At 33.1% G+C, this 25059-nt stretch overlaps 1 protein-coding gene across 4 annotated transcripts in view; it reads right to left on the reverse strand.

Moving 5' to 3' along the window:
- LOC150105513 (uncharacterized) overlaps window positions 1-25059 on the reverse strand; it is a 121854-nt gene that overhangs the window by 54656 nt on the left and 42139 nt on the right. For all 4 annotated transcript variants that reach the window (XM_090394860.1, XM_090394859.1, XM_090394862.1 and 1 more), the window contains exons 4-5: window positions 24273-24382; window positions 6324-6556 (exon numbers count right to left, since the gene is read on the reverse strand). In XM_090394860.1, coding sequence (XP_090250986.1) covers window positions 6324-6556; window positions 24273-24382 — 343 coding nt within the window. The remainder of the gene's footprint in view (window positions 1-6323; window positions 6557-24272; window positions 24383-25059) is intronic.

Raw genomic sequence — 25059 nt, forward strand, 5'->3', positions numbered from 1 at the left:
CTACTTCCTTATTGGTGTAATCAGTATTGTCTGTATCTGTAAACAAACTTATGCATCCTTCTGAGCAAGATATCTGGCAAGAGGGAAAAAAAAACAAAGGAAACTAAGTGAAAAGAAGAATGTGAGTTAAGACCAAGTGAAGCAAAGGCCTATGAAATCTATTCTTCAGAGGTGAAGTTGGAAGTTTTGAAGTGGTCTGATAGAGGTAAATGTAGCACTGACAGTCAAAGGGCCATGGGATTGAGTGATTCTACAGTTTTATTTATTCATATGGAGTTTCCTCACTTTTCTCCCCCATCCCTATTGGGGCAAGTTGAGCCCCTTCATGGTGGGTTAAGTATTTATGGCTGTAGATCCGTGTGTGTTCACGAGGCCGGTTTGCCTGCTTGTGGGATGAAAAACCCCAGATAAACTGGTGGAAAAACCCTGCTGTCCATGCCCAAGACCAGCTAACTTGGCTATGGCTGAAGAAGATCCTTCAGCTCCTCATGTCGACAACGGGAATTGAACCCAGGACACTCCTTCCCCAAGCATATGGTTGCAAAGCGCACCACTAGGCTAACTGCGTGGACCATTCTACAGTGATAATGGCTGATACAATTCGCAAGAGCACTCAATCGTCCATGAATTTAAGTGTGATCAGAATAACAAAATCTCAATGTCTACATACTATAAGAGTCACTATGTGTTCCACAATTTTGATATGCTTGGCAAAGCTGCGGCTGAAGATCATGTTGCTCTTGAAGAATTTCAGGATTTTTCAAAGCAAAGATAACAGAAGGAGGTTATACACTGAGAGGTTATAATCAGAAGTTGAAAACTGCAAATCAGGCTAAAACTGAGAGATTCCTGAAAAAGTAACCTTCAGCCTCCTATGAGTCAACTTCAGCATGGCAGCTAAAGATGTCGTTATGATATATTAATTGTAAAGATAAAAAAAAACTTCAATAGTTATTTGTTTTAGAGGTACTAAATATGCTATTTAATATTCTTATGCCTTAAAATGTGTGAAAACTAGGTGTCTTTTGATTAAATTCATCTTGAAAGATCAGAATCCTGCTCTCTTGGAAATGCAACCTCTATTATCCCATGTTATAAGCCTCTTGTTTTACATGCTTTTGATATACGTGCTGATTATTGAGAATGCAACCCCCTCGTGTTTAATGAGAGTTACCTGTATATACAAGGGTTGTTTGAAAAGTTTGGTAAAAAAAATATTTGGTAATAAGTTAAACACGTTTTTTTGGAAAAATAACCTTTATTTCTCAACATAGTCTCCATCGAGACCTACACATTTGGTCCAGCGAGTTTCCAATTTTTTCATCCCATCGAAAAAGTAGGATTTGTCAAATTGTGCAAAATAGTCGTTGACAGTCTTGATGACATCTTCATTCGAAGAAAATTTTTTCCCACTGAGCCAAATTTTTAAGTTTGGGAACAAGAAGAAGTCACACAGGGCCAAGTCCGGAGAATATGGTGGATGTGAAACCAATTTTAAACCTCAATTCGTGCAATTTTTCCATTGCAACGGCCGATGTGTGTGTGTGTGGGACAGTGCATTGTCTTGATGAAAGAGCACTTTTTTTATGTGCCAATCTTGGCAGTTTTTTCTTCAGTTCTTCTTTTAAACGGTCGAACAATGACACATAATAGACTCCTGTTATTGTCTTACCCTTTTCCAAATAGTTTATCATGATAATTCCTTGGGAATCTCAAAAAAAAAAAAAAAAAAAAAAAAAGTGGCCATCACCTTCCCAGCTGGCAAAACAGTCTTTGCTTTTTTGGTGCTCTACAGGGCATTATCCACTGTTTTGACTGCTTGGACTCAGGTGTGTAGCGGCAGATCCAAGTTTCATCTATGGTCACAAATCGACGCAAAAAATCCTGCGAATTGCAATTAAACATCGCCAAACACTGCGTTGAAATGTATTTTCGCATGCGTTTTTGATCGACAGTCAATAATCGCGCCGCCCATCACACACAGCTTTTTTTATGTGCAGGATATTATACACCCGTTCAGTTGCGATGCCTACAATCTCAGCAATCTCACACTTTCACTCGGCAGTCTTCCATAAAGATACAATGGATTTTGTCAATCATTTCCTTCGTAGTGACCTCAGTCGGTGACCAGAGCACACTTCATCTTCGATGGACTTATGACCATGTTTAAACTCATTTATCCAAAAATAAATAGTCTTTAATGCTGGTGCAGAGTCCCCATGAACTGCATCTAACTCGGCATTGATCTGCATGGCCATCCACTTCTTCAAATGAAAGTGTTTTATCACTGCATGAAACTAGTTTCTCCATTATTATGAAAAATGTGAACACTGTCATTTTAAATGTTTGCCAAACAAGAACTATGCATTGCACATGGCTAAAATTTTGCCAAGGGTCATGAAGAAGATGATATGTATGAATGAATGAATGAATGAATTGTGTCACCATCTATTGGAAATTTGCTAAACTTTTCAAACAACTCTCGTATATATATATATATAATATTTTTTAATGCACACATACATACATACATTAAAAAATAAAAACCCTTAACACCCTCCCTCCTCGACAGTACTAAAGCACTGTAGGTTTACAACCATTAGAGAGTGGGGATCACAAAAATTGTATGGAGGACTAATGGATTAGTGATGCACCATATATAGGTCTCCAAACCCAGCTCAGCCCACCCCACCCAACTTCTACCTTCGTCTTTCTGCACCACTTTCCCTAGTTGAAGCAAGTGTGAACTAGACCTCCAGGTGAGAAATTACTGTTGTCATATGTGGTCTCTAGAGCCTGAGTGAACATTTAAGGGAATGAAACCTAATATAGGTACAGAGAATTCACAAAGACATTCACAAATATCCATGCCCACAGTAGGACATGAACTAACATCCTGTTGGCTGAAGAGTATGCAGGTTCACTCAGCAAATGCCAGCATTTGTGGATATAGTAAAAGTTTTTCCAAAGCTGGTAGTGAGAAAGTACATGAGAGAAACTGATAGCAATCCACATGAATATTCCTTATTAGCATATAATCTTACTGCTATTTATTCTGCCAGGTTGTGTCACACTCCCTTTAGGGAGTATGAATATGACAGTATGTTTGGCATATCACTGAATCATGTTATGCCATCACTTTTTAACTCTTCTCCAACACTCGTCATGAAAGGCAACAAAAATAGTTACAGTAACACCGAAGATAAAAAAATAAGTAAGTATACTGTATGTGTCAGCTCCTCTACAGGCAATCCAGATCATAACCTCACGTAAGTTCCCAAAATTTTCTGTGGAACATCTTTTCCATAGCCACTCTCAACTTCGTTTTTTTGGCACTCCATTTATTGGTGCCCAATAAACTGACTGATATGATTTTTACTCTTCCTTCCCTGGCTGGATTACTCTTTCTCATTCTTCTGATCCCAACATCTGCTCTATCTAAATTATTCAAATAATTTCTCTTTGAATAAAGACCATCTTGAATTCAACTCAAAATCTAGCTGACTATCCAGGTCTTGGTGTTCTAAGATGCATATAAAGGGAGTCCAAGCAAAAAAAATTCAGCATATCACAGGTAACTCTAAACAAAGACATCACCTTCATGACAATGAAGCATGCAATAGCTTTAAACACCCAACTAGCACACAGATAAAATATATATTTTGTATTCATATTATTTCTATAATATCTAAAGGTTATGTTGATTTCAATGGACACTTTTCATCCATGTAATTATGACCATATATACATGTCAAGGCTGGTATAGTGGTTAAAAAACTAACAATTTAAAATTTGACTTTAGAAGGGCCAAATGCAGAATACTTTCCTCCTGCTCAAACAGGAATGGTGTTTTCTGGTCCATTGTCAAGCCACTAGGTACACTTCTGTTCTTCCATGCTTCCATACCTAGATAGTCCTCGTTGTCTTCCATTATTGCAAAGCAATGGGAATCACCTGGAATAATTATTTTCATCCAATTCCTGCATAGCTAACCCAGCAAATCACTTCCGATTATACTAGGAACACTGAATGCCTCTTCTGGGCTTTAGTCAAAAAAAGACGTGATCCCTCTTGACAGTTACAAGGCATCTGACTGAGTCAGGCAGAGAAGCTTGCTTACATACAGGCTACCTTATGGTATGCCCTTCACCTTTGCAAATAGATTTCCAGTTTCTTCTCTGGACATTAACTATAAGTCATGGTGGATAACTACCTCTCTTCAGATTTCTTTATTAATGCTGGTGAGGAAATATGAATACTTTTTGGACCATACCACTTCCTCCTATACATAACCTTCTCACACTGACTTCAAATCCAATCCACAGTTTTGATAATTTTTTCCTCTTCATTTGAAAAATCTTACACTTCTCAAACATTGTCAAGATGTCAAGGTTATCACCAATTCCTTAAACACTGATCCTCCTTACCATTCTTTAGTGCGGTGAGAACAGCCTCACTAACTTCACTGCTACTAAATGCTGTCATCTCTTTATTCTTAAAAGCTCTAACTTCATCTGCCAGCCTTCCTTACGTTAAAAATACCTCTTACTAAACCTATTAATGCTCTCCCTCAAACAGCTGGAGGCTGCATTCTTTGGGAGAGGGAAAAACAACCTTTTTTTTTGGTGGGAGGTATGTACTGAACAAGCTGCTACTTTATCATGTGCCAAATATACAGTATACATATGTATATGATATTTATGTTATATAAGAGCATACAGACAAAAATTAATATAAAAAGGACATGGGACCACAGATGTAATAAATAAAGTGTACATTAAAAAAAATAATAATTTATGTATTTATAATTGGAGATTAGCAAGTGCCTCCATAACAGAAAATGTAAACAGATTTCTGAAGAAATTCATTTTGTTTGTAATTCTCTTAGAATCTGAAAATCTTAACTTCATTTGGTTTGATTTGTGTGTTTGATTTTCTATTTGATTTTTGACCAACAGAGAAACACATTTTCTAACATGCTAGGCAAGTGGTAATGAAGTTCCAGCAATTCAAAGAGAAAAAAAGGTATGTTAGTATTTTGTCATATTAAAGTAATTTTTATATTATTGGTTAAACATTCAATTGTGCTGTGCTTTCTGTTTCACTCCCTCCCTTAATATTTAATATTGATTTTAACCGTAAAAATATATTTAAAGTTTGTGAAATTTTAAATTTCAATATAAACTGGTGGGCCAATTTGAAATTGTTAGTGGGCATGTGCCTTGGAAGAAACACCCTCCAGTTATGTGATGTGTGTGGGGGGGGGGGCATCATGTAACATGAAATATATGTATATTAAAAAGACAATGTTATAGATCTAATCTAATATTTTTGTTGGGTTTAATGTAGATCACATTAGGATACTGAGACCACCAAGAGGGTAAAAATTTTCTTTTCCTTTTGGAAGAAGTTAGTATTTTCTCATTTTGAAAACCTGGTGAAGTACAAGTATATTAAAAGCATTTAGCAATATGAAGAAACTGTTTACAAATCAGCATCTTGTATGCAGTACTGTGTTTTAAACTGTGCATTTGTGCTAATTAAAAACCAGAAATATTCCACAAAAGAACTTTGGTTATTTGAATAGAGCTAAATTATGTAAAGCATTAGCTGCTGAACAGTTATCTTAAAAGAATTTTCCTACTTTTTTTAGTAAATCCTTTATTTAAAAAAAGGAAAAAAGTTCATGGCTATTTCACAGCACAATACAACATCTCAGAAAACCTGGGTATCTTTTTTCCCCATTTTCTTCTCTTAAAATGAAGTCATGGTCATATAATGCTACTTAATAACTTGTTTTTTAATTAAAAATAAAATAAAATTAACCATTTATATCATCTGCCAAAAAAAAAAAAAAAAAAAAAAAAAAGAGAGAGAGAGAGAGAGACAAAGCTTGATAAATGAAGACAGTTTTGATGAATAATATGCTTTTATGAATAAGTTTTTTTTGTAGCTATTCTGAATAAATTCAATGCTTTATTATGTTATATATATGTATGCATACATATGAATTACATATGCAATTCTGCTTACTGAAGTTCCAACAGTTTAAATACAGGAACTCACACATTATTTGACCAAATAAGGTGTAATTTATATTATTTGAACTTTTGGAGCTTCAATAAGTAAGCATCATCATTAAGGGAGTTTCCCTATTAATTAACATTAATAAACAAAATATATGAAAAAGCAACAGCTAGTATCCTTATATATAAACAAAGCAGCCCATTCCAAATAAACAGAGGAATTTGTCAAGGAGATACTATCTTGACCAAATTATTCAATGCAGTATTAGAACATGACCTGAATGAACTTTTACTTACTATCAATTGTAAATGATCCTTCTACTTCATCACTAAACAGAAGTGGTGGTAATGTTGATTCATCTGGAATATAAGACTGCTCCGTAATTGCTGTCATATTAAATGGGCAACTAGGATTATCATTTTCCACTCCTTCCATATCATTTTCTGGAACAAGTGCTGACATGCATTTAAATTCACTGCCATGTTTGTTTGAAGATTCATCCTCAAAGCTGCCATTCAACACAGGAACTCTTTACATAGTAATAAATAATAAATAAAATAATGATAAATAATAATAATATATAATAATAAATAATATATAAATAAAATTTAACACTCCCTGAAAACCGTATTGGTAATGTAAACTGTAAATACTTGAAATGAGAAACAGTTATTTTTAATAATCAAGTTAAAGTTATTAGCAAATGAAATTAAATCAAACAAGGTCAGTTTTCATAAAATAAATTTATAACCTTATTTGTGTCTTATTTAGAAGACTTAATACCAAAACCCAACCTTTGGAATGTGATGAGCAAGTGAGTTTTTCCATTGCATTTTTCCCAAAAGTAGCTGACATAAGAAGTTGAAGTTGCAGTCCTCAAAGACTACAACTTCCAGCTGTAGCTTGTTCTCTTCTTAATTTCTTGCTCATACATGACACTAATGTGGTAATAAAGTTCGAAACCTGTCAGCTGTAGGATTAATATTAAACTGCAATCCTTAATTCAACAAGCTGTATATGTGGATTAAGGGAGTTTCCCTATTAATTAACATTAATAAACAAAATATACGAAAAAGCATGTCAGGACAAAATTACACAGCCAAAATTACATGAGGACGAAATTACACATAGATAAAAATAGATATATGATGAATTTTATATTTATTTTCAGATAAGAGTTGTGTTAATTTTGTAATACTTTATAAGACCTACCTGCTGACTTTAATTCAATTAAAATATTATTGGTATTTCGTTGTCAAATTAAACATAAACTTTCTTAATATTGCAAAAATTACTTTTATTTTAAAAAATAATAAAAAACAAACACTAAGTTATATAAGCTATACAACGTAAAAATTCCAATCATCTATTAGAGTCATAATTTTGTACAATATTTGAAATACATTTTTAACGAAATGTACCTACGACGTCCTGGGTTTCGTTGATCAGTTAAATGCTGCAAATAGTTTGTATGTTGTAAAGATAATTCTTTAACAATGTTATCCAAAAATTTCCAAACAGATGGATGGGAACACTGAAAGAGAGACTGAAGTCCATAGTGCCATCCTTCGATACAATTTATAGTTCTAGCTATACAGTTGACTGCAGAGTGTCTATGGTTCCAAGTAGAAATACTGAATAGAGGTTGTCTATAAGTACTGTTTCTGAGCTGTCGATCTCGAATATATGTAGGTTCAAAGTAAAGGAGAACTTGCTCGATTTGTTAATTATATTCATCTAAATTAGAGAACAGATCAGCAACTTCTAAAAATGTTTCTAATACTTCTTCTTCTTCTGGTAAAAATGCAAGTGATTGTAACATTTTAATGTGTACTGCAAATGACTGATTGGATTCATATAGAGATTTTAGTCCACATTCATTTACTTTGTGTATAATAGATTGTGATAAGTGGAAAAAGCAGCTGCCAATTTCGATGTTTTCAAACACGGCACAGAAAGCATTCATTGCTGCTGTTTCAAAATCGGTCAAAATTTTTCGTGGTCGAGCTTGAGGAATGTTCTCCAGTAACATGTTCAGCATCTTCACGTATATTTCTTCCTTTTTCCCTGGTAGAAGAGCCAGCAGACAAGGAAAAGCAACGCCTGAATCATATTGGACATGGATACTGTATAACTGATAATATATTTCTGGAACCACTTTAAATGTACCATCTGCTAGCCAAAAATCGTTAACTACAAGTTGATCTAGAGAGTCTTGTGACCAATTTGTATTATTACGTTCTGGATCTTCTGCCCCAGAATCATGAATAATCCATTTTGAGTATTTCTCTGGTATTTCAAAGTTTTTGTTATCTGGAGTTGACGGAACGTTTCCGATTGTTTTAGCTTTGGATCTATTTAATCGCCTCGTCATGGAGCTCTTCTTCGATAGGCACATTTTTAATCCGTCTGATACAGTCACTAAATTGTTAGCTATAATTGCACGAGCCATTGCGCCTGGATTCGACATTTTCCTTTTCATTTGATTTGCAAGCTGATGAGCTTCAGATTCAAAATCCTATTATCATGACAGTGTTCTGAAGACGCAGGGATAATCTTGTTGTCTCTGGTATGGAGCAGCGATCGACAATGTAAATTCTAAACTTTGCACAACGCCAATGAATAGTTCCGATAGCAGTTTCACGGTGACGAACAAACTTAAATCCTTTGTAAGTTATAATTTGACCACCTTTATTACTAACGACATACTCAAAATCAGCCATGGGTAAATTAAAAATTAATTTAAAAAAATTAATCACGAAATTTATTAACTTGCACGTTATATACTAGTTGTATTACGAGTCACTAAACTAGAACTGAAGAATGTAAGACAAAAATTTACTTATATACCTTCACCCAAACAATTCTTAGAAATTCTTGAGCAGTTCATGGTGATTAACAATTGTTTAGTCAATTTTATAACAAAAAAAATTACCAAAAATTTTGTATAATTTTTGGTAAATTTTATTTTATGTGTAATTTCTTACTTGTGTATTTTTTCCTTTTACTTATTTTCTTAGTGTAAATTTCGTAATTTCGAAATTACTTGTGTAAATATTTTCCTATTTTTCCTTTTAATTTTTTTTATAATTTTGAAATAAAATTACATTTAATTTCTTATATGTGTAATTTTTTGTTTTTTGTTAGTAAAAAATTACAAAATAATTTTTTACTAATTATATGAAGAGCCAACGGCTTCAATTCGGCGACATAACTTGTTTAAGTTAAGGGAGCCAAACTTTATATAGTTTCTATATTTCGGCTAAGAAACAATATGGGATGTAATATCCCTTAACTTAAACAAATAATTTTTTGTTTTATTTCTTATATGTGTAATTTCTTCCCTGTGTAATTTTGTCCAATGTAATTTTATCATGTAACCATGAAAAAGCAACACCTTATATATGAACAAAGCAGCCCATTCCAAATAAACAGAGGAATTTGCCAAGGAGATACTATCTTGACCAAATTATTCAATGCAGTATTAGAACATGACCTGAATGAACTAGACTGATATGCTGATGGTATTGTAGTAACAGCAAAAAACAAAAGAGAACTTGAAGAAATGATGAATGAATTAAATACAGTATCAAATAAAGTAGATTATACATAAACTATGAAAAAACTAAAATAATGACAAATCAAAGGAAGCTAGATAACAGAGCAAATAATAATAGATAATAGCAAAATAGAGCAAATACAAGAATATATATCCCTAGGAAGGCATTAAACTTATACATTAGGAAAAAGAAGCATTCATGAAGAAATAAAGAGAATTCAACTAGGCTGGGTGGCTTTTTGCAAACTGAAAAGATTCTTGCCAAACTTTTCAACCAGTGGATCATCCCAATTATGACTTATGGTTCAGAGGCATGGTCAATAACCAAACAAATACTGGAGAGAATGAGGAAAGCTGAGCATAGAATGGAGAGAGCATGCTAAACATTAGATGCAAAATAAAATAAAGAAGATATAAGACAAGAAACAAAAGTGTTGGATATAGGGAAAGAGATTTTAAAACTGAAATGGAGGTGAGCAGGACATATTGCATGGATGAAAAGTGATAGATGGGCAAAGGAAATCACACAGTAGCATCCATATGAAGGAAGACGAATGCCAGGATGACCAGAGAGGAGACAGAAGGATGACCTAGTGGAGATGGCTAGCATAGGGAATTCTTCAATAGAGAAAGATGGAAACAAATGGGAGAGGCCTATAACTGTAAGTGGTTATAAAAAGGGCTGAAAAAGACATATATGCATCTTGTATGCTTTAGAAAATTTGCTACACATAAATTGTGTGCTTTCTGTACCCAATGGCTGCATTATAAAGAGTTGTTGCACATATTTTCTGCAAGTGAAAATTTGAAAAAGGATGTTAGGACAAATGTGTTTAGTTTGATACTGCATTTAGTACTACAATAAATGTTTTGTGTTATTTTTTTTTTTTTTTTTTTTGTTGCATGCATCCAGCATAGTGTCTGTGGGAGGGAAGTGTTTTTCATTATGTAGTACAATTCCAGTTGTCTCTAATTACATTAATTGTTGCTAAACTGTATTTAGTGATATAATAAAACCACTTGTTTTTCTTGTTTCTGCAGCATAATGCCTGTTCAGGATAGAATGTTTTTTCACTACAGGAACATTTTCATTCCATTTTTCTAAAAGAACAGACATAGTAAGTAAACATTCATCTATTCGTAAATAAAAGTAAATCCTTCTGTGTATTATAAAGAGTGGACTGCATCTGTTGATCTTCAACAAAATACTAAAATATATAAGATATCTATTATTGATAAGGCAGAAGAACAAATGAAAGAAAAAAAATGTAATGAAACACGGGGAGTTGGGCACCCAAATAGTGTGTGTGTGTGTGTGTAATCATTGGTGAATAAACGAAAATTCTTAGAAAACCAAGCCAAATATAAATAAAACAGAAATAAATACACATAACAAGCAAAAATTCTACAAGATGATCTGCTGCCCCATCAACCACATGCATTCTTGCAGCGCCTAGATGAATCATAGTTTTTTTTTTTAAATTATGCCATCATAAATGCACATATGCATGTCTAGAGTTTATGGAATTACATATTATTTCTTATCAGTTGCTCCACCCAGCAATTTATAGGAAAGAAATACATATAACAACACAATATTAATTATTAATACTTACTTTGCAGGAAGTATTTCTGTTCACACGTTCTTTCGTTTGCTTATATTTCCCATTTCACATGGCTCATTAATGATGGTTCACATATTTACACCTTTCAGTAATACAAATACACCAACTAAATATAGCATTTTCCTTAATTATTGTTTTCTAATATATTCTAAAACAAACATTAATTTCCCCCTCCCCCCCCCCCCACACATGCAGATTTAATTATAATTGAAGAACCATCATGATATGTAGAGTACTGCCAATATGCAAGCACAAAACTTCCACAGGGGCAATGTTTTCCCACCCTTGCCAGTTGGTTAGGATGGTGGTGAGAGAGTTCCAATCATCCTAACAAGAGGGTGTCACTAGCCAGCCCAATTTCGACCTTTGAGGTCTCACCAGTGGGAGCCAGATCCAGTAAAACATGAAGGTTGAACTGGATCTGGCTCCCACTGGATAGTGTCATATTTCATATAAAGGTTGAAACCAGTCTGGGTAGTGATTCTCCCTTAATGCAGAGTATTATGCATGTCCAAAAGGAAGTGTGTTTTGCATTATGGGATACTAAGACAACTGATGTGAAGTCATTAGTAATGACTCATGTAATTTCTTGGCAAGTATAATTTACCTTGCTCCTTCCTTCTGGCAGTCTTTCCTTCATTGTTTACCGTAAACCTACACATACTGGCCAATACACACACACACACACACACACACACACACACACACACACACACACACACACACACACACACACACACGTAAACTTCTCCCACCACCACCCAACACAAAAACTAATGTCATTAAAAGGGTTTTGAAGATTTGTTCCAATGAATAAGTACTTAAAGATGAATTAACAGTTACCAGCAATACCATCCTAAAAATGGCTACAACCAAAATACTATCAACAAAATTCTTCGCAAGACCTCGCTTAAAAAACAAAAATAATCTAGATTACAATAAAACTGTAACCATTCCATACATTAAATGGATATCAGATAAAATAAACAGAATGCTACTGAAATACAACCTTAAAACCTCCTGCAAAATTAAAGAACTTACTCAACTCATCTAAGGATCCACTCCTTCTGCTGGCCCACCCTGGAGTATACTTATTCATTGCACCTATAATTTGCCCTATATGGAGGAAACAGGATGCACAATTCCTATCAGAGAAAAGGAACATAAACGACACATTAAATATAATAACTATGGTAAAGCTGGCCTTTCTGATCATGCCCTGAACACTTGACACAGAGTTGACAGGAAAAGTATCTGTTGTTTACATCACACCAAAACATGGTATGAACGTAAATTTAAGGACTGTGAAATTCTTATCAATCATCCTAATCTTAACAATAATGATGGTCTAAAAATCGCAAGAATATGGAAGGCACATATTCTACCCACATAACCTTTCTTTCTAAGAGTTAATTATAAATAGTATAAATAGGACCACAGGTAATCCAGGATCTTAAAATCTAATATAACAATTGTTATGTTAAATTAGAACATCATTTTTGCTGTAATAAAACTATCTATATGAAAGAATGTTTTTCTGATGTTGTCTTAAATAGAATATAGCTTTGATGTAGTTATTTTATTTTATTTTCACCAGAGGTCAGGCCAATAGAATAACTGTTGATCAAATCATTGTCTCTTTAGCATACTATGTGAAATGTAATATAGCTTGTCTCTGTATATACATACGTATACTGCAGATGATGACCTTATGAAGGACAAAACGTCGAGAAATTAAAATAATTATTTCTAACACAGTTGTAGAGTCCAAAATTTGCCTCAAATGAATGCTGATCACTGTGTAAAACTAAAGGAAAGGAAAAAAAAAATAATAATAATTTACCTTGCAACCAAGTGGGGGGGGGGGGGGAAAACTTTCTACATTCTGTCAAGTTGAAATGACAAGGAATTCAACTGCTTCATTTTATGAAACAAAGATCATGGTAGATAATCAAGTATTCTCTATAGTTAAGTTATAAGCTCCTCGGTTTGCTTATTATTCTAAATAAGCTTTTCAAACCTTGTTAAGAAATTTAAGTCATGTATTCTATATATTAATTATTAACATTATGTTACTAGAATTGAGCCTTTTCTAAAGTCTAAATTATCTCACGCTCTGCTCTCCCCACTACTCATAGAGAAAAATAACTCTTTCATTAATCAGGAGATAAATTTGTTTTTCTTAAACCACTCAGCTCAAAATCAGTTTATTAAATGGTTATAAGATATGGGTTGCCAGAATATGACTGCTTTGTCAGTGAATTAATTAAAAGATGATATGAGGTATCGTGTGAATAATAGCATGGGACTCTGCAATGAGTCTTCAGATTCCACAGAAGTTTCATATCAGAAGTGCTTTGTCAGCAAATAATTAATTAAAGGAGAGATGTGATAGGTATTTAAAGTATTAAAACTTTAAAAAGTGTAGATTTAAAGTATTAAATCTTTAAAAAGTGTATAGTTATTTTATTATTATTACATAACACCTCCAGGAAGTCCAAAGACTCATCGAGGGAGAGGGTACCTACTCTACAACTCTCCGTATCCACCAACTGCAACTATCTTCATCATCTACACAATGCCATCTACTGCCGACCACCACAACCCACAGAAAAACAGCCATGCTCATGGTGGGATTTGAACCCGCAGTCTTTTGGCTGAAGAGCAGATATGCTAATTGCTGGGCCAACCAGGCCGGCAATTTACAGTATTAAAACTTTAAAACATGTTAGGTACTACTTATATTAACATGTTTTAAAGGCAAAACTGAACAGCAAACACATAAGCACTATGGCTTGCTTAATGTGGTAGTAGATTAACCTCCCTACCAGCCAATGTGGATGAAATAGTGACACCAAATTGCACTTCTTATCCATGTTATTCAATTGGTTTTAGAGCTTCGTATCCAGATTTAGCTCGATGCCTATAGACGTCATGACCGGTTGGGGGGATTAAAGCTCACTTATGTAAAATTTGTGTAAAGGAATGTAGAACATAACTCTTATATAAGTCAGGGGTAGTATGTGTATTTATTCAAATGCTTTCTGACATTACCTACCTACCTATGTTATTCCATTTTCTATTCCCATGTTTAGTTTGTCATCTTTCAAAAGAATTGTGCCTAAACAGCTAAAATGTTTACCTGTATTGGATCAAATGTGAATGCAGCTGAGGTTTTCTGTTTTCATGCCTATTTTAATGGTATCTTCTTATTGATGATTTTCAACAAAATTTATCATATAGAATTATTTAACTTGCTAAACAGCTCCTGAAAACTTGTAGATTTACTTCTGATAAGGTCATTTGTTTTAAAAAAATAAGCTTAATATTCCCTTCAGTCAAGTTTAATATAATGTTCATAACAATGTGGTCCAGATATATTACAAATAACAGTGTAAACTTACCTTAGACCTGAATTAACATTAAACAATAACCTTATATATCAACTAACTTCTAACAGCCAGTTTATTTATAACTTACATATAACACACACACCTCTGTAAAATATAAGGTTCCATTTACATCACACACATTCAGCATTTTCAACAGTTTTTTTTCCTGCCTGGTTCTTTACCACAGTGCTTCCGAAACTGTGGGCCATAGGTTTTGTTGAGGGGGAGGGAGTGAAATAATGAAAACAAATTGAAATAATGAAGACTAAGTAGTTTTTTTTATCTTAAAAGAAACGTATTTAATTTTCATTATTTCTTTTTTGTTATTTTTTATATTTTAATGAAAAAAATCACACATTGGTGTGGGTTCACAAATTTTGCTAGCTGCATATTTCGGCACTTAATGAATATTAGTAAATATATGCTTATTCATATAAGTTTCATTTCAAAGCAGAAATCTAAGAATTGCAGTCTCAAATATTTCACCTGATATAATACTGACTTTTTGTGTAGCAGCATTGAAACACATCCATCATATTAAATTGTTATTAAACTTCTGTTATGTTTTTAATTCTTTCTTCATTACTAATCGTTTTACATTTCATGTGCTTGTACTGCAAATGTACAATAACAATATATCCACCTATATAAAAATATAAGATAACGTGCCTTGTCAAATGTGTATGTAAGATGCTAAAAATGTAATATTTGCATTTGATTTTTTGCAATATTCGCTGAGTATGTTTTGTATTGAATATAAATACAATAAATATTATAATAATATATGTCTATATTACGATTTTTTTCGAGGGGGGCCGTGAAATATTTTACTTTTTTCCAAATGGAGCCCTGACATCCAGAAGTTTGGGAAGTACTGCTTTACCATATATTTGTCAAGATCAACAAAACTTAAATAGAAATCCTTATTATAGTTGCATGATTTGACTATTTTTCACCATCATCATCAATTTCCTGATATGTACCCTAAAGAGTTGTTTAGTCTACTACGACAGCACTACATGATTAAGTTAACATTATTATCAATCTCCTATCGACAATTTTCCACCAATTGTGGAAAATTGGTGGCATCTAATATTTTGTGTTTATAAGTCACTTCTGGCTGAATCAATCCACCTAGGCCATGGTCTTCCTCTGGGTTTCTTTTCTGTCATCTTGATATCAAACATCTGTTTTGCTACTCATCCTCACTCATTCTATGTGATCTTCGCAACTTAAACTGCTCTGTACAATGTTTCATGTACCCCATATAATTCTAGTGTTTTGAAAAGCTTTTCTCTGGGCACCTTGTCATATGCTTTTTTTCACATCTACAAAACTTAAAAGTAGAGATCCTTGTCATGTTCTCATGATTTCTCAACTATCCGTCATAAAATGAAAATCTGATCTTGACAACCCTCTATTTAGCTTGAACCCAGATTGTTCTTCTCTAAGTTTCTCTTCCACAATTTTTCTCAGCCTCTTTTCAATAATGCTTGCATAAATCTTACCTAAAACACTTGGTAGAGAAATTCCTCTGAAATTCTCATATTCAGTTTCATTTCCTTTTTTTTCCTACATGGGAACTATAAGAGCTTTAACTCCAATCATCGCGAATTTGACCCCTGCTGACCAGGGCCATCCGAATTATGCAGTGTAGCCACTGAAAAACTTTTATACCTAAATATTTAAGCATTCGCATTATTTTTGAAAATTTTCTACTAATGTTCTGTCACTGCTTGTTTGGTTTAACAGTTTTTCAAAGTAATTACTCCAGAGATCTAGAATATCTTTATCTTCAGTTTTCATGTCACCTTCGATTCATTTTACAGTATTCTTTCCTCCATTTCTAAGCTTTTTTTCAACAGCCTCTAGAATATTTTGCAACCTTCCTGATATTTATTTTCTATATTCTTACTGAAGTTTTCCCATAACATTTGTTTAGCTACTTTTACACATACCATAGCTCTCTTACATTTTTTCTGTATTTTTTAGGACATCTGCTGATTTATTTGCTAGAAATTTTCAATATGCTTTCTTCTTTTCCAGGATTACTTTTTTGACTTCTTGTGTCCACCATGGTGTTCTTATTTTTCTATCCTTGCAGATAACTTCCTCACATACCTCTCTAGCAGAATCAATGTCCCCCCCCCCCCCCGAGTTTTTCACTGGGACTCCAAGGTTTGGTTCTTGTTTTCAAACTTTTTTTTTTTTCCCCAATAACATTTGTATATTTGAGTCTACAATTTACCCGTAAAAGCTGCTCATCTTTAATATTTTTAACATTTTCATATATACTGCTCATTTTATGTGATCTTCATTATTCTCCTACTTAGTTCTAAGTGACGGGCACCTCCAACTTCAAATCCTCTGTACACTGTTATATCCTTAACCAGCACAAAAATATCACTATCAACAATGACACAGTCAATTTAGTTTTACTTATTTTTTGCATCTCCAGGTGAACTTGTATACATCTCTTATACCTCCACATTTGAGTATTTCTGCTCAAGTATGGAGATATAAAAGAATAAAAGGGTATAAAAGTTAAAAAGTCAAATTCCAGATGATCAGAGTAGAGCTCTTGTGGTTCCCATCTATAAAAAAAAGGAAATAAAGCTGAATATGAGAATTTCAAAGGAATTTTTTTTACCAAGCATTTCCAGGTAATTATGCAGGCATGCTTGAAAAGACTGAGAAAAAACTGAGGAAGAAAAACTTAGAGAAGAACAATATGATTTCAGGTCAAATACATCAAGATCAGATTTTCATTTTATGACAGACAGTTGAGAAATCATGGAAATATGACAAGGATCTGAACTTAAATTTTGTAGATGTGGAAAAACCATATGACAAGGTGCCCAGAGAAAAGCTTTTCAAAACACTAGAATTATATGGGGTACATGGAACATTATACATAGTCTATATTTAAGTTGTGAGTCAGCAGTCAGAATCGAAGAAAATATAGGAAGATAGTTGTGAAGTAAAATCAGGTGTAAGACAAAGGTACACATAATTTCCACTTTTATTCTTCATTTATATGGATTGCATTATGAAAGAAAGTGGCATTAAACCTGATATTAAAACTGAAGATATCCAACTTAGCTCATTGCATTATACAGATGATGTTGGTCTCCTAAACACATCCAGTGCAAGTCTCCAGGATTCTCTAACTAAATTAAATTGAATAGCACCTAACAAATTTCGAATGAACATTTGCAATAAAAAGATCAAAACTATGAAAACGGCCAGCAACATAGAAAAATTTAGCTGATTTTCAGTGTAGAACCTGAAGAACGAGTAAAATATTTCAGCTATTAAGGCACAGTTTTTTGTGAATATGATAAATTTGTAAAGATACAACAGAATAAGCAAAGCTGTTATTGTTTTCATATAAATTTATTCAAACCAGTTGAATAAATTTATATGAAATATGAGAGAAATTAGCAAAACATTAAACAAGCAGTGTTCAAACCAGTTTTAAGTTATGGATCTGAGAGTTAGGTTAGGTTAGAAATAAAACACTTAATCAACAATTAGAGACCAAAGATATGAGAGTTCTGAGAAAAATTAGAGGGCAGAACAGATGGCATCAATGACATAATCATATTAAAAATGAATATATTAGGAAGGAACTCGACATGTTAGCATTCAAGAATCTGATAGCACGTATAATCTAATTTGGTATGATCACTTAAACAGAATGGGAAAGGAAAGGTGGTTAGCAAAGGAGGTGTTTGATGTCAAGATGGCAGGAGAAAAACCCAGAGCCTAGGTGGGCTGATTCAAGACAGAAATGTTAGATACAACAATATTGGAGTGCTGACCAGCAGTAGACTATTAGCAGAGGAAAATTGGTGAAAGTAGATGCTGTCATAGTAGCCTGTACATCCCTTGAGGGTATATATCAGGAAATTGAAGACGGTTTCAGCAGATACTTATCTTTAGCATTTACATCACCTTTACGATCTCTGATTTCATGTACTACTTTTTTTTCACCATATCTAGCTTTCCTACTAGCCTCCAAAATGTTTGAAGGCTACTAGGAAAGTGTGTTGCCTTATAATATTTATTCCTTCTTTCTAAAATTTTCTGTGTGTTTTGTATTAGCTAATATACAATTTTACTTTCCTACATTTTTCTCATCTATGTTCTCTGAGCAGCATATGACTTGCTATGTAGAAACTTTGCATATGATTTCTTTTTTTTCCCCTTTAATTTCATGTATCCACCATGGAGTTCTTATTTTTCTATCTTTGGAAGAAACTTCATAACATCACATCGCATGCCTCTTTGACTTAGTCCCTTTATCTCCCCTCCCCCAATCTGCTGATTCAACCATTTGGTCTCAAAGGTTTGGTTAAAGTTTATCATCCCCTCCCCTCCCCATAAATTTGTATTATATCTGAATTTGCAATTCACATCAAAGAGTTTTTTTGGGCTTCAATTCTTTTCAAAATTTTAATATACAATTTTTCTACACTCATACTTGAGTTACTTATCTTTAACTGTACAATAATGAGTCATGATCATTTCCTACTTTAAATTCAGTAAATAATTGTGGAACGATTGGAAGTCACCAATGTAAATAATAAAATAATCAATAGACTGTTTTTTGTGAATTCTCTTCATGTGAATCTATGCAAAACTTGAAATGTGGTGTTAGTGATAACTAGTCTATGTCCTGAACAGAATCTAGCAGTTAGTTATTATTATCTTTACTTTTTTTATTTTTATTCCAAATTTTCCCAATACATGTCTACACACCCGGAATTCGTTTACTAGTGTGATATTTAGATCTCAACAAGAACTAGCTTTTCCTTTATGTCAGATGTTCTCACTTTACTTACTTAATCCTCTTCACTCCACCTGGGAGCATAGGTCTTCCCCCACCATTTCCCACCAAATTCTGTTTTTTTGCTTCTGCTTTTATTTGGTTCCAATTTTTATTAATATTTGTTATTTCTTTCAATACTGTTCTTTTCCATGTTTCTCATGGTCTTCCTCATCTTCTTTTACCCAGTGGGTTCCAATATAGAGCCTGTTTTATTATTATTTTATCTTCTTTTCTCAACACATGCCCCAACCATCTCCATTTCCTTTTGCATATCTGTTGCAACATTGGTTTCTGGTTTGTTCTTTGCCATAGTTCTTCATTTGATATTTGTTTTGGTCAATATATTCCCAGTATCATTCTTAAGCATTTGTTTAGGAAGACCTGGACAGTGTTAACTATCTTTTTGTTTAACATCTACGTTTCTGATCCATACATTAGTATTGCCTTTACATTTAAGTTAAATATTCTCATTTTACTTTTTATAGACAAATTCTTGTTTTCCAAATATTTCTAAGTTGGTTGAAAGTTGAATAAGCCAACTGTTTCCTTCTATTTATATCTTCAGTAGTTCCTCCTTTTATTGATACTATTGAACCAAGGTATATAAATGATCTACTTCTTTAAGTGGTGTTTCTTCTATTGTTATTTGTTTATTTTGCTTTGCATTTATTTTCATTAACACTGTTTTATTTTTATTTATCCTAAGACCAACTTTTTTGGCTGTTTCTACAAGTGTTGTTGTTTTTTGTTCTATATGTTGGTGCTTCTGTGAAAGTAAGCAGATATCATTTGCAAAATCTAGATCATGGAGTTGGTTTTGAAGTAACCATTGTAATCCTATATTTCCATGAGATACTTTTCTCATCACCCAGTCTATGACAATTAAAAACATAGTAGGGGAGAGTATACAGCTCCTGTCTTTGTTTCAAATGGTTCTGAGAGGGCATTTCCATGTATTACTTTAATTTCAAAATCTTCATACATGTTTTAAATTATTCTTACTATTTTTTCTGGGAGTCCATAATGTCTAAGTAATTTCCATAGGGAAGATCTGTTTATACTGTTGAAAGCTTGTTCAAAATTGATAAAATTTAAATATAAGCTTGCCTGCCATTCCAATGATGGTTCTATCGTAATTCGTAAAGTAGCAATGTGGTCGGTGCATGATCTATTGGCTCTAAATCCTGCCTGTTCTGGTCTTAGTTGTTTTTCTATTTCTATTTTGATTCTTTCTAGTATTATCCTTGCTAGTATTTTACTTATAACACTCAGCAATGTTATACCTCTCCAATTTTTGCATTCAGATAGGTTCCCTTTTATGGGTAATTTAACCAGTAATCCAGTATTCCATTCCTTAGGCCACTCTTCTTTCTGCCACATCTCATTTAGTAAGGGATATAATATCTCTGCTATAAGTTTTGGATTTGCTTTTAGTATATCGTTTGGTTATGTTGTCTGCTCCCAGTGCTTTACCTGTTTTGATCTGGGTTATTGCTTTTGTAATTTCTATTTTTGTTATTTCGTTCAAATTTATATCTAATGATGCATTTTGTTATTTTAATTCTAGGCTCTGGTCACCATCAGTCATTTCTTGAAATTTCTCCGAGAAAAAATTCCGCCTATCTATTTATTTGTTCTTTTTCATTTAATAATAGTTTTCCTTCTTTATTGTATATAGGAACTATCATTTGTTTCTTTTTCCACTTAATTTCCTTGTAATATCATATACCTTTCTATGTAGATTCTCTACATATTTTCTTTTATCATTTCTTGCACTTCTTTTTATTTCTTTGTTAATTGCAATATACCTTTCTCCTTTTTCTTGTTCAACATTTTTGCCAATCTGTAACAGTTTCTCCTTTATTCTACTCGCCTCTATTTTTAATTTGTTTTCTGATTATCCATTGTCTGTATTAGTTTGAAATCCTAATATCTTTTCTGATGTGCTTATTAGTATGTCTTTAATCTTAGTCCATTTCCCTCTATGTTATCTTCTTCTCTTTTTTCGAGTTTATCCCATTTATCCTGTAAAGTTGTTATAAATTTATTTCTAATCTCTTTGTTTTTGAGTTTTTCAATTCTAAACCTCTGCCTATTGTGCACTGTTTGTTTAATTTTAAATATTTTTACTTTTATGTTAGCTGTTAGGAGAAAGTGATCTGAATATGCCTCGGCTACTCTTTTAACTCTGACATCCAGGAGTGATTTCCTCCAACTCCTTGATCTATTTGGTTCTTTGTCTTTCTATCTGGTGCTATCCATGTCCACTTATGTATTTTTTTATGTTGGAAGAAACTCCCTCCTATTACAAGCTGATTGAACATACAAAAGTCTATAAGTAACTCTCCATTTTCACTTATTTCTCCTTCTGCATACTTTCCCATAACAGTTTCTTTATTAGTATTATCATTTCCAATCTTAGCATTAAAGTCTCCAATTATAGGTTGCATATCTTTTTTATTTGTTGTTTCTATACTTCTCTGTAGCATGTTATAAAAATTATCATTTTCTTCCTGGATCGCATCATTTGTTGGTGCATATATAGCAGTTATTGTGATGTTCTGCTTGCTGGCTTTAAATCTAGCAATTAATATTCTTTCGGATATTGGGTTCCACTCCATTAGTGCACCACGAGCTTTCTTTGTCATCATTAGTGCAACTCCCTTTGTGTGGTCATTCATATTTTGGTTCCCAGAGTAGATTAAGTAGTGACCAGAGTTTAATTCGATTTTTCCAGTTCCTATCCATATCGTTTCACTTAATCCCATTATTTCTAATCTGTATTTTTCTAGGACTCTCGAGACTTGGTATGTCTTCCCAGTTTCAAACATGGTTCTAACATTCCAACATCCCAGTCTAAGCTTGTCTTTTGGTAAGATGTCTGTCACTTTCTTCCACACCTCTGTTTCCCCAGAAGGGCTTTCACAGAGGTGTCTAATGTTCGTGGTAGTTCGTGTTCTATTTTCTTCATCCAGTATCACATTTTGGAAGGTTTCAGTTTGCATAGCAAAAATTTTTTTCTGAGACTGGGTTGCTAGCCCTGCACTCAACCCTCCCCATTTATCTGGGCTTGGGACCGGCATGTGAAGTTTTCACTAAGCATGGCTGGGTTGATGTCCTCACTAATGACTCAATAAATTCCTTTACTTCTTTCCTGCTAGAACCTTCAGTGTGATCACATGGTTACAATTAAGTGTTTTCTGATTTTTCATTTGAAATCTCCAATCACACTACATGAAACTGACTCCGATTCAATAAGCTTAGCTTCATGTTTTACAGTGAATACTATAACTACTTTTTTCCTTCTTTGATTCCCAGTACCGGAAAAAAACAAAAAGTCATCTTATACTTATTATTTAGCAGTATGTTGCCTGTTTTTATCTTTTACATCAACATGGAATATCTATGGTTCTTCTGCTAGCTCAACATTTTTTCGTTGATGCTTCTCATGCTGATGGTATGTACTTATCTTTAATGCTGTTGAGCTTATTCTAGTAATTGTCCCTTCACCATTCACTCTTGTTTTGCTGATGATACTCCAGCTGGCATAATATCTAATTATCCTTTATCATCATGTGTATGTAGTTTCAACCAATTTAAAATACAATTTTGTAGATTAGTCCTAAATTATCAGATCCATTTTATTTGCTCATTATCTAAGTGAATACCCACTAATTAGAATTAGAAATTAAGTTACAAAACCCATATGTTTTTCTGGGACTTTGACATTCCTTATAGTAGCTGGAAGTCTATCTAGTTATTTTGCTTCAATACTTAAGCAATCCTGCCAAGTACCAAATTTCATTGAATTCCTTCACTTCGCATGTAAATTCTATTTGCATGGGAATATATGGGAATTGGTTACATGAAGGTAACCAAATGAAAAAAAAAAAAAAAAACTTTGAATAATTACCTCTAATCGAGAAAGACTTCTTCTTTTCATTAATTCAGCCTTGGTATCTTCCTGGATCTGTTTCCTACTTATGAGTCCCCAATAAAGGTCAAAACCCTTCTGGGTAGCAGCCCTTGACATAATGTTTGTGCAATATGGGATACTAAGGCAACTGACATGAAGGCAACAGCTTCTATATAGAAGAGGCCTAATCTCGAAGATATTTCATGCACAAACGTTACTTTCTTACACTTAAGTCAAGGATTAAGCAAGAATATAATTTCTTGTCAAATATAATTTACCATCTTCTATCCTCTCATAGTGGAATTATTGCTATCATTATGAAATGTTTTGCCAAATTTTGCAAATAAAAATAGCCCAAGTGTAACAAGACTGATCAGACACATTTTAGCATTCATTATAAATAACAAATGTCACTTAATCACATCTAGCCAGAGTAGAATTACTTTGCAATTCTGAGATTTTGCAAATCTTGCAGATGCAAAATTTTATAAAATGTTACAAAAACATCTGGAAACAATGGGATCCCAACAAACTTTCTTAAGGATTTTAAATATTTAATTTCTTTAAAAACTAATTCAATCAAAGTTATAACTGAGAAAGAGAATGAATCTTAATAGATATTTGTACATTTTGTGAAATTCACCCCCCCCCCCCCACAAAAAAAAGAATAATGTTGAAATGTACTTAAATGAAGTTATCAGTTTTATAAACTATAATATGTAATGTGGATCAATGACTAAGGCCAACCTTTTCCAACTCAGAAAATGAACAGCATTGTTTGTTAGGAAGCTGAGTATATAAAATAGTGTGCAGAATAAATCATATCATTTGATAACATTTATGTGCATATATATATATTTAAACTTGCAATCATGTGATCAACACTGATTGAATAAAAATTATATCAATGTGAGCTTACCTACTTTCTTGAGACATAACTGGTCTATCAAACATTTCAATGGATTCCTGAAGCAAAGTGGTAAGTGCCTGCATATGCAAGCACATTTTTTGTAGGTTGAACTTTAAAAGCTAATAAATGACAAAAAAAAAAAAAATTATTACTGTGAATGATGACCAAATATAATTTAACAGCAGTATCTAATCTTATGTAACTCATCAACAATACCAGCAAGATATACACAGTATAATAAAAAAGTGATAACAGTGAATTCAAGTCAGCCAAAATATTTATCTTCCTCAAAATGATCCAAAAAAAAAAAAAAAAAAAAAGACTGAATTCTATCATTATATAGAGGCTAATGATTTTACATCAATTTCTTTAGTATCCCATAATGCAAAACACACTCATTCAGATGCATATAATTTTATGCATTATGGGAAGGGCTACTACCCATTATTACAATCTCATCAGTAGGAGCCAGACCCAGATGAGATAACCTTGTATATCAGTCTGGTTTCCACTAATGAGATCTCAATAAAGTTTGAGATCAATCTGAGTAGTGGTCCTTCCCATAATGCATAGCATTATACTTGTGCATATATAATGCATAGCATTATATATGCACAAGAATGCATGCTTTGCATTATGGGCTACTAAGGCAATTGATGTGAAGCCATTATGCCTCTATATACAAGTAGCCTATTTGCAAAGATACTTCATGTGCAAATTTTGTTTGCTTACACTTGGATAAAACATTAAAACAGAATTAATTTATTAAAGAATTAAACAATAATATAATTTCTTG

This window comes from Typopeltis vanoorti, chromosome 6 (assembly GCF_054136105.1).
Source record: "Typopeltis vanoorti isolate ZY-2024b chromosome 6, IOZ_Tvanoo_1.0, whole genome shotgun sequence".
Taxonomy (NCBI): Eukaryota; Metazoa; Arthropoda; class Arachnida; order Uropygi; family Thelyphonidae; genus Typopeltis; species Typopeltis vanoorti.